Raw genomic sequence first — 10,533 nt, forward strand, 5'->3', positions numbered from 1 at the left:
ACAAAATTGATCCGGTCTAAAAGAGAAGCAGAGCTCACAGAAAGGTGATCACAGCACTTGGGAACCCAGGCCTTTAATCCCAGCACTAGGGAGGCAGAGACAGGGAATGATGGCCAAGCCGAGCGAGGGATGAAGGGCAGAACACAGTAGCTCAATGCCGTCTGAGGAGCTGCAGTCTGGAGCAGGCAGTCTGAGGATGCCCTCTGAGGCCAGGATCGCCCCTCTGGCCTGAGCATTGGTAGAGGTAAGAACTCTCTAGTGGCTGGCTGCTCTGCTTCTCCGATCTTTCAGCTTGCCTCCTAATATCTGACTCTAGGCTTTTATTATTAACACCAATTAGAACTCGTGCTACAACTAATAACAATTAATATTTGACAAATGTGCCAGGATAAGAGTTCCTCCATAGAGAGAGTCCCAGGTTGGGGCTTCCTACCCATTAATACCTGCTTTCTGTCAGTGTTGGAGCTTCCTGAAGTCCCCAGAACCCAGACTGGCAGGGGCAGGGGCAGGGTTTGGTTGAGACTGGAAAGCTGGGAGTGTTGTCCCAACCCTTGCTATGTTCAGCGACAGAACCCCCGGACCTGGACACCCAGAGCCCCATGCAGTCCTTACTGCAAGTTCAGTGTGGTCAGAGAGGGCAGGATGATAGCATGTCCCCAAATGTCCTAACCAGTTCAGAGTGTCACCTCCTCTCACTGAGAACGGCAAAGGAGACAACTGATACAAAAACAAACTTTATTTTGCTGCCTCACAAATCAGCATGGAAATCACCCTGATACATGTCCCTGCTTCTGGTACGTCTGTCAGACACAGACCCATCCCTTCGTCTCCTCCACTGTAAAATGTGAGGGCTCGGGCTGTCCCTGCTACACTGGGGACTTGCCAACGTGGCCAGAAAGATTTCTCTTTGCCATAGCAACCTCTTCCAAACTTGTGCTGGGGAAGGAGTGGCTGAGCCTCCCTCACAGCTAGATCAGGCTTGGTGGCCTGTGGCCCTGCTTGCTGAGGTCCCTCCTGTCCCAGAGCCAGGTCCTGCTGCCACCCACTCCAGGGAGCTCTCTCTTCAGGAGCCTTCTCCAGTCTTCAGAGAAGGTTCTACAGACACCTCCTCAATCTGCCAGCGGCACATGGGGCACCTGGCCGAGTCTCTGAAGATGTGCCAGGCACAAGAGCTGCAGAGGTTTGAGTGACCGCAGGGGACTAGGCGGGTGTTGGGAGTGTTGTGGAAGCAGATGACACACTCCTCTCCCGATGTGACTGGCAAAGGAGACAGCCTGGGTCAGGGACACGCAGAGGGTAGGCCACCGACCTACTTGTGCTCTAACCACAGGGCAGCAAAGCACAGCGGCTAGCTAGAATGGTAAAGTGCGCACGTACTTGGTCTGGGTTGAGTCCCCAGAACCCGTGCGAAAGGACAAGCACATGCTGGCAAGGTGGAGACAGAAGTTCCTGGAACTTGCTGTCTAGAAAGGCTAGTCAATCAGTGAGAAAACCTGTATCAAAACCAAGGTGGAGAATAACGGAGGAAAACATCTGAGATCTGCCTCTGAACCACGCACGCACGCACGTATGCACGCACGCACCCACGCGGATACAACTCAATCGGTCGAGTGCTTGCTTGCCATGCACAAAGCTCCTGGGTTTGACTTCCAGCACTGAATACAACCAGTAGTGCTAGCTGGGTGGTGGCAGCGCACACCTTTAGTCCCAGCGCTTGGGAGGCAGAAACGGGCAGATCTCTGTAAATCCCAGGCCAGCCTGGTCTACAGAGCGAGTTCCAGGACAGCCAGGGTGACACAGAAAAAAACTTGTCTCGAAAAACAAAAACAAAACAAACAAAGAAAGAAAAATGAGATTAAACTAGGTTGCGATCCCAGCATTTGAAAGAGTGTTTAGAGTAAATCTAGATTTAGTGTATCTAGCGGGCAGTAGACAGTGGAGGCTTCTGTGGGAGCCTAGAAAGATGGCTTTGAACAGCCAGACTTCCCAGCCACTCCACCCGGTTGTTCGCTCACCTTCAGACTCGGGTACAGCCTCTCCATTGATGATCCAGGCGCTGGCTTTGGGATCTAAGGCAGAAAGGGAGGTTGAGGGCCAGCACGGCAGCTCCAGGAATGCACAGGCACGCATGTACGCGCGCACGCACGCACGCACGCACGCACAGTACCCTTCAGCAGCCACGCCCTTCCGGTCACATTATGAACCCAGGTGAGAGCTCGCCGGTCTTTGACCCCTGTGTAAGCGTCAAGGTCCCACCCAAACGCTTTCTCCTTTGTGAAGCTCTACCAGCCTAACGTGATTTAGGACACTGGTCATATCTTATCATCCTTTAGGACGAGGGCTAAGGCTTTTGCCCGTTTCGAGTCTCCAGTGCCCATCCTTACATTCGGCCATGGGCTGAGGGCATACTGAGCATGAACGGTTCAACCAGGGCCTCTAGACAGGTGCGTGGAGCCACCTGGAACCCTGTCTCCACGCCACACACTCCGGAACCACAGTGCTTGGGACCCCAAGGATTGTCTCACCTAGCAGCTCAATGGCTTTGGTGGTTCCATACACGTCCATCACCGCCCAGAGCGGGGCGCCCTGGACCAGCACGTCTTTGCGCAGCAAGAGGGGACGGCCCGCGTTGACCTTCGCATAGAGCCAGCCTCTCCGGTTCACCCAGAAGCAGACCACATTCCCCGCGCGAACCAAGCCCTCTGGAAGCAGCGCTGCCCACGTGGGGCTCTGCTCTTCCAGGTCCGGGCACACGAAGGGCGGCAGGCAGGACGCGGCCACGTGTGCAGGGTCCAGGCGCGTGAAGCCCACGCGGAGGCCACCGCACCAGCCGTCCTCGTGTCGCAGCACGCGCAGCGCTACACGCTCACCGGGCCACACTGGCCGCTGGCTGAACACGATGCCGTCATGGAACGTGGCGCGCCTGTGCGCCGTGCTCCGCTGCTCATCCAGATGCACCTGTGTGCCGGTGGCATCCCCGTGGAAACTAAGGGCCTCGCGGGACACCCCAGCGTCTGTGGGGCAGAGCGAGCAGCCTGTCAGTGAGGGCTCATTCTAACCCACGGGCTCCCCAGGAAGTGCCAGCACCGTAGGGGGCTCTGGCCTCCTCCTGGGGACCTCTTTCCCTGGAGCCACCTCCGCTCCCCAAACCACCTCGAGCCCCAAGGATCTGCTGAAAGCCCAATGGGCAGTCCCTTCTACCTGCCTGGGTCTGTTAACCTCCCCTGTCCCCGGCCTCTAACCCCTTCTGCCTGTTATGAAAAGAACTTGTATCTGCACCAGCCCTGTCTAAACCCAGTCCTGGGCCATGGTTATTACTGAAATTGAATAGAAAAAGCAACTTGTTTGGTGCGGTGGAGCTGTAATTCCAGCACTTTTGAGGGGTGATGGCAAGTTCCAGGCCTGCTGGATTATAAAAGGAATTCCCGGCCAGGCCAGCCCGGGCTACATAGATAGGGAACTACTGTTAAGCAAAACTAAATGAAGCCAAACACTTAGGCAACTGAACTTAATGAGGTTTATTGGATTGTTGTTGTTGTTGCTGTTTGTTTTTTGGTGTTTTCAGACAGGGTTTCTCTGAGTAGCCCTGGCTGTCCTGGAACTTGCTCTGTAGACCAAACTGGCCTCAAACTCACAGAGATTCACCCGCCTCTCTGCCTCCTGAATCCTGGGATTAAAGGCAATGTGTCACCAATGCCCAGTTGAGGTTTATGGTTTTTATTTTTTAACACTTGCATCTTTATTGGGTGCACAAGTACCAGGATGCATGGGTGGAGGTCAGAGGGCAACCTGCAGGAATCAGCCCTCTCCTTCTACCCTGTGGGTTGAGCTAAAGCCGTTCAGCTTGTCCCCAAGCTCCTTTACTCGATGAGTCACCTCATCAGCCTCTATACGAGGTGTAATAGTGTATCCTCTAGTCCGCAAGAGCAGAGCTGGCTTGCTGACTTGTGCATGCCCTGGCAGGTGGCCCGTGATGACCATGCCTTCCTCTCTGCTTCTCTAACCTCCTTTGCCAGCTGCATCAGCCTCCCTCCCCCCCCCCCCAGGTGACTTCCTGGTCCTGGGAGAGAGGGCAACCGCAGGACAGGGGTGCAATTGAGAAGGGTCTATGGAGATGCCTATGTTCAGCCAAGGCCTGGAGTGGGCATTGGACCCCAGGGACTTCTTGCACAAATGCGTTTGGCAGATGGGGGAAAAGTTCTTCTCAGCACGGGCTCTAAGAGAGCAGGAGACCTGGTCACAGAGACAGACCCTGCCTTTCCTCTTTTAGTGCGGGTGAAGAGAGGAAGCCAGCTGACTTCTGGCTGAAAAAGAAAGATGAACTCAATCTGAACTTGAGCCGGGAGAGACCCCCTCCCCCACCAGCTGGCTGGCTGCTGTGTTCCACTGGCAGATCACAAGCCTGCCTGCCTGCACTGTCACACCCCATCACTCAGCTGGGCCAGGGCCACCATGATGTGACGGACTAAGGGACTAAGAGAAGCCCAGGGATAGGCCTTGGGAGGGACCTGAGCAACAATCCTGGATAAGAGTGCATGCTGGAGACAGTAGCCTGCAACCCTGCTGAAAGAAGCCATGCACTCTGCCAAGAGCCACAAGCTAGAGCCCTGGCTCACCACTAGAGCACAAATAGAGCCCCGGCCCCATCCACTACAGCCTCGCTGGGAAGGGTTCGCATCCCCTTTGGGCCTGAGAATGTTGAACGGCTCATCTCAAAATGGTGGTCCGTCCTCCCTGGCTGTGGGCAGGGTGTCCGCCTGGTCAATGCCATCCTCGGGAGCATAGAGTATTACTGGAAGGACAGCTCTGGGAGAGAGAGGTGACTCCCGTGTCCCATCCACTCTCTGGAGGAGAATCAGGGGTCTGGCTGGGGAGGTGTCAGCTCGGGAGGAAGGGGACCACACTAGGAATGGCTTCCCAGGGGTGCAGGCGTCCCTTGGCATCCCAGGGAAAGAAAGTATTGGCCTGCTTGGCAGCTTGAGGGGCAAAGGCCTGCTGCAACTCAGGAGCCTTTACAGTGGCCTGTGAGAGCTGTGTTCTCGTGCTGTGTGTGTGTGTGTGTGTGTGTGTGATTGTGAGATCTGTGTTCTCATGCCCCGTGTGTGTGTGTGATTGTGAGAGCTGTGTTGTCATGCCCTGTGTGTGTGTGTGATTGTGAGAGCTGTGTTGTCATGCCCTGTGTGTGTGTGTGTGTGTCTGTGTGTGTGTGTGAGAGCTGTGTTCTCGTGCCCTGTGTGTGTGTGTGTGATTGTGAGAGCTGTGTTCTCATGCTGTGTGTGTGTGTGTGTGTGTGTGGTTGTGAGAGCTGTGTTGTCATGCCCCGTGTGTGTGTGTGTGTGTGTGTGATTGTGAGAGCTGTGTTCTCATGCCCCGTGTATGTGTGTGTGTGTGTGTATTGTGAGAGCTGTGTTCTCAAACCCTGTGTGTGTGGGGGGGTCTGAGGGACACACGACGCCTCCATGGGTCCCTAGGTGACCGAGGCCCTTGAGCCACCTCCCCTCAGCTGCAGGCTCAGGCCTTGTATCCCTACCTTCAGAACCCTGTTCAGCGTGCCTCTCAGGAGGGGTCACCACAGGCAAGCAACAAGGGGCCCTTGAGGCGTGGCGTCTCTACACTCCCTCTCTCTGCTGTCAATCACTGGGCGCGACCCAGGTTGAGTAGAGCTGACAGCCACCCTCACCCAGCAGGTCCTATCAAAGACCTTTAGGACTTTGCCCCCAACGGGGGCTCCGCCTTTCCTTTGTACTGAGCTCCGCTTCCTGACTTCAGGGCGGGGTCACAGCCGCACTAAAGGGGTGGACACCATCTCCATCCTGCCTTGCTCCTCCCACAGACTGAGTCTGAGCAGCCAGACAGATCCCACTGGGTTGGGGAGTGGCCAAAGTGGGCACAAGCTAACACCACTCTCTCGTTGGGTTGGTCCCAGTTGGCGGGGTTGGCACAGGATTCCGAGCTCTCTCTAGGCCCATTTCCAGGTCAGATCCCAGGCTCCATGGAACACAGTAAGTGGAGGGCTCTCTTCACACCCTGCCTTTGTGCCCCTCCCCCACTGTGGGGGAGGGGCCTTGCTGAGCTGGACTATACTAGGAAGGTTGGGACACACAATTCATGAGTGTCCTTAGGGACAGATGAAGGCAAATTACAGTCTGCAAGCAATGGCTCTGGGAATTTTAGGATCAGCTGCCCGCTCCAAGATGGCCAGCACCTTCAGGTGCCACGTATCTTCCTTGCCCTTTGTAGCCTCCTGTCCTGTAGAGAAGCACTCAGAGCTTGTAGGAGATGGGGGGGGCAGACTCAGGGAAGATCGCTTCTAGTCCTCAAACAGACCGTGTGCTCAGACACACACACAGACACACTCACACTCACACACTGACACACAGAGACACACTGACACACACACACAGAGACACACTCACACAGAGACACACTCACACACAGACACACTCACACACAGACACACTGACACACACAGACACACTGACACACACTCACACAGAGACACACACACAGACACACTCACACACAGACACACACTCACACACACAGACACTCACACAGAGACACACTCACTCACACACAGACACACTGACACACACTCACACAGAGACACACTCACACACAGACACACTCACACACAGACACACTCACACACACTCACACAGAGACACACTCACACACAGAGACACACACAGAGACACACTCACACACACACTGACACACTCACACAGAGACACACTCACACACAGACACACTCACACACAGACACACTGACACACACATAGACACACTGACACACACTCACACAGAGACACACTCACACAGAGACACACTCACACACACTCACACAGAGACACACTCACACACAGACACACTGACACACAGACACACTGACACACACTCACACAGAGACACACTCACACACACAGACACTCACACAGAGACACACTCACACACAGACACACTGACACACACAGAGACACACTGACACACACTCACACAGAGACACTCACACAGAGACACACTGACACACTCACACACTGACACACTGACACACACAGAGACACACTCACACACACTCTTGCACACAGACACACACACTCACACACAGACACACATACAGACACATACACACACAGAGAGACACACACACTCACACACACACTCTCACACACAGAGACACACACACTCACACACACACATACACACCTGCACCTGTCACACTACACCCCTTTGGCATTGCTGCCCTGCCTTGAATCCAAACACAGCTGCCACAGCAGAGGTGGCTCACGGTGTGGCTGGCCACTGTGAGTGAACCTTAGGTGCTTGCCATGGGGCCCTAAGCAGGGGTTCTGCTCCAAGGTGCATGGTTCCAGTCTCTATGCTAAGAGCTGGAATGCTATCTCCTGCCCAGTCACCCAGATCCTTCCACTCAGGAACACCATGACCACAGGTATGGCTACGTGTCTCAGAGAAACTTCCTACCTCGTTACTATTTACACTTCTGTATTTGGAGCCCTAAAGGCCACCAGGTTGGGTGACATTGTCCTCAACCTTCAGATGAAAAGACTGAGGGCCCAGGGACAAAATGACTTGCCCCCCAGTGCCATCTCTAATTTGGCAAAGCTGAAATCCCTCATCTTCTACCAGGGGTCCTAAGCTGGGGGAGAGGGCTGTTCATCTCAGCAGCCATCTTGGACATGAGTCACCCAACTTCTGCTTGGTCCCTGGGAAGACAGGAAGGAAGCTCACTCCCTCGTGCAGGCTAGCCCTTGGCAGAAACCCACTCCAGATGACAATGACCTCAAGGTCTCCACCCTCCCTATTCCAGACCTCCCTCCCACCTGCATTTCCTGCAGTCTGGACTCCAGAAGCCAGCTCAGGGCACAAAGGAGGTCTACTTACTGGCCTCGGGGCTGAGGCGGGCACCCATTAGCCTCGTCTCCTCCTAGTCCTTGGATCTAGAGACGTCTGTGAAGGCCAGTGGTAAGGTTTTCAAGACTCCGATGGTTCCCCTTTTATAGGCTGGAGGTCACGTTACAGGGTTGATGATTAATTAGATGCTCTCACGCATGACAATATCCGGGACTTTCCCCTTGATGTCTTGTGGCTCACACTAGACCCACTGCAGCAGTGGGAAAAGGAAGCAGAGCCTGTGGCTGTGGCTCTCTGACATCCATTCAGCCCTTGTCTGGGAATTATAATCACCCATGGCATGTTCGTAAACACCTGTGCCCACCTCCAGCCCTGTGTAAAGACTCTGGTGCCCCTGACCTGGAGTGAGACCTGGGCCTTGGAAGTTTCAAACAGCATGCAGGAACTCTGATATGCAGCCAACATGGCTCACCATGGCAACCCCACACACAGGAGGTGGGCAGCACCGATGAAGTAGGTCAAACTGAATGAGCTAAAAATTCTGGGCCCTGTGAAGTTGAGCCTGCCTGGTGGCTAGGGTGGTCAGGAGGCTACAGATACTCTGCACCCCCCCCAACCACCACCACCACACACCACCACCACCACCAGCAGCAGCTTAAGTCCCTCTCGAGACCCCTGATCAAGGCCCTTACAGAAATGAATTGTCCTGGGCAGTGGTGGCACGTGCCTTTAATCCCAGCACTTGGGAGGCAGAAGCAGCCAGGTCTTTGTGTGTTCAAGGCCAGCCTGGTCTACAAAATAAATTTTGGGACAGCCAGGGCTACACAGAGAAACCCTTTCTCAAAAAGCCAGAGGGGGGAGAGGGAAGGAGGAAGGGAGGGAGAGAGGGAGGGGGATATTCCTCAGCAGGGCCCTGGGCCATCCGTGAAGGGCAGTACCCTTGACTGAGGAGGGACATGGAGACTCGGAGGGCCAGGTTGTGTCTGGCGTGTTACCTTCGCAGATACCTTCCTCTTCTTTAGCTCTGGGGTCCAAGTTATAAAACAGGGAACCAGGTCTGAGGACCTCTTCCAGCTGTGCCTAAGTGAGGAGTGGTAAGAGGAAGGTAGGTGACATCAGTCGAGCCCTGGTTACCACAGACATTGCAGTAACCCCTGAACTTTTCTTTTTTCCTGCCACACCCTCGCTGAGCACCCTTTGTCTCTGCCAAAGGCAGCCGCTCAAGCCCAAGCCCCAGTCACTTGAGCCGGAGGCCCGCGCATGTGGGTCCTAAAACTTGCAGTTTGCCCAATGCCCTGGCCGGCCTGGGCTGAGAGGCTCAGGCTCCTGGCACCTCCTGGCAGGCACAGCAGTCCCTGAGCAGTGCGGGCTGCTCCTCCCCTGCTGTGGCATTGGCTGCAACTGAGAGTTCCTTCTTGATAAACCACATTCCCTGTCACAGGTATGTGTGGCACCTTATCAAGCCCCCCCTTCCCCCCCCCACTCCCCTCCCCCGGGACTTTAGCCTTTCTAGAAAATGACTGGATTAGTTGTAGGCAGGGGGTGTGGCCCCACAGGCAGGACCTGTAGCCTGCTCGGGCCAGCAGCCAGCAGGAGGAAAAGTCAGGTTAGCTCTTTAAAATACCTTTTAAATTTATTCTTTGACCGTTTCACCGGGGCATATACAGTGTACTTTTCAACCTTGGCTTTTATTCTCATTGTGTATGTTGTGTCTGTGCGTAGCTACATGTGTGCGCCTGAATGTGGTGTCCTTGGAGGCTTGGAGCTAGACTCACAGGCGTTGGTTGTAATTCCTGATGGCTGAGTCCTCCAGAGGATCAGTAAGCCCATGAATGATGATGTATTTGATTGTAACCACCCTGTCCATCTCTCGTCCCCTCCTATCCCCTCTGGACCCTTTCTTCTCCCCAACAAGTTCCTCTCCAACTTCCGTTCCTTTTTTTTTTTTTTTTTTTTATGACCCACTGAGTTTAACTAAGCTTGCCTGTAGATGCACGCATATGTGTGGGGTTACTGAATGGATCGCAGGCAACTTTCCAGTGGTTACACCCTGGGCAAAGATGACTCCCCCTCCCTCAGCAGACCGTAATTACCAAGAACCCCTCAGCTTGGGGTAGACCCTTGTGAGCCCCTCCGCCATCCAGGATTTTATTTCTGGAAGGCTCCAGGTGTCATAAAACTTTACATCCAGACTAAATCCTTGTGCTTCGCCACAGAGGTGCCCCAGAACTCTTCCCACTAGTGCGGTTGTGCAGTCAGCCAAGGCACCCATCCACAGATGAGGGAAAGGTGTGTGTGGGCAGAGCGTTTTATTCAGCCGTAAAGAATGGAGTTCTGTCTTTGGCGGGGAATGGTGAGAGTCGCGTTAAGTGAGATAAGCCAGGCTCAGAAAGATGAACGTCACTGGTTTTCTCTCCTGTACAGAATGCACACTTTAGAAAGTAAGGCACATATTGCTAGGGGGTGCAGCTCTGCGATATGATGCGTCAGCACCCAGCATGCGTGAGGTCCTGGGTTCTCCCTGGCAGCGGCAAAGGAAGGAACACTTGAAAGCACAATGGCCCTCTGTGGGTGCAGCTTTGTTGACCTGAGACAGATTTCGTCCTTATCCCAGGCTGGATAGGAATTGAAAGCAATCTTCCTACCTGGGTCTCCAAAGTT

At 54.4% G+C, this 10,533-nt stretch overlaps 1 protein-coding gene across 1 annotated transcript; it reads right to left on the minus strand.

The window, feature by feature from the left end:
- Window positions 1–721: 721 nt before the first annotated feature.
- Neurl3 (neuralized E3 ubiquitin protein ligase 3) lies at window positions 722–8,125 on the minus strand. The gene is made up of 4 exons (XM_051204277.1): window positions 7,903–8,125; window positions 2,526–3,014; window positions 2,016–2,069; window positions 722–1,257 (listed from the first exon to the last, which is right to left on the minus strand). The coding sequence occupies exons 1-4, from the start codon at window positions 7,928–7,930 to the stop codon at window positions 1,064–1,066; spliced, it is 765 nt and encodes a 254-aa protein (XP_051060234.1). The 5' UTR covers window positions 7,931–8,125; the 3' UTR covers window positions 722–1,063.
- Window positions 8,126–10,533: the final 2,408 nt, after the last annotated feature.

The sequence above is a fragment of the Phodopus roborovskii genome, unplaced genomic scaffold (assembly GCF_943737965.1).
Source record: "Phodopus roborovskii unplaced genomic scaffold, PHOROB, whole genome shotgun sequence".
In the NCBI taxonomy this organism is placed as follows: domain Eukaryota; kingdom Metazoa; phylum Chordata; class Mammalia; order Rodentia; family Cricetidae; genus Phodopus; species Phodopus roborovskii.

Bases quoted from the DNA above. Each gene is read 5' to 3' on its own strand.
- Neurl3 (XM_051204277.1), bottom strand. From the start codon at position 7,930: ATGGGTGCCCGCCTCAGCCCCGAGGCCA. The intron at 3,015-7,902 runs GTAAGTAGACCT...TCTGCCCCACAG, and splicing joins CCGCCTCAGCCCCGAGGCCA to ACGCTGGGGTGTCCCGCGAG. The intron at 1,258-2,015 runs GTGAGCGAACAA...CTCCTTTGCCAG, and splicing joins GGCTGTACCCGAGTCTGAAG to TCACATCGGGAGAGGAGTGT.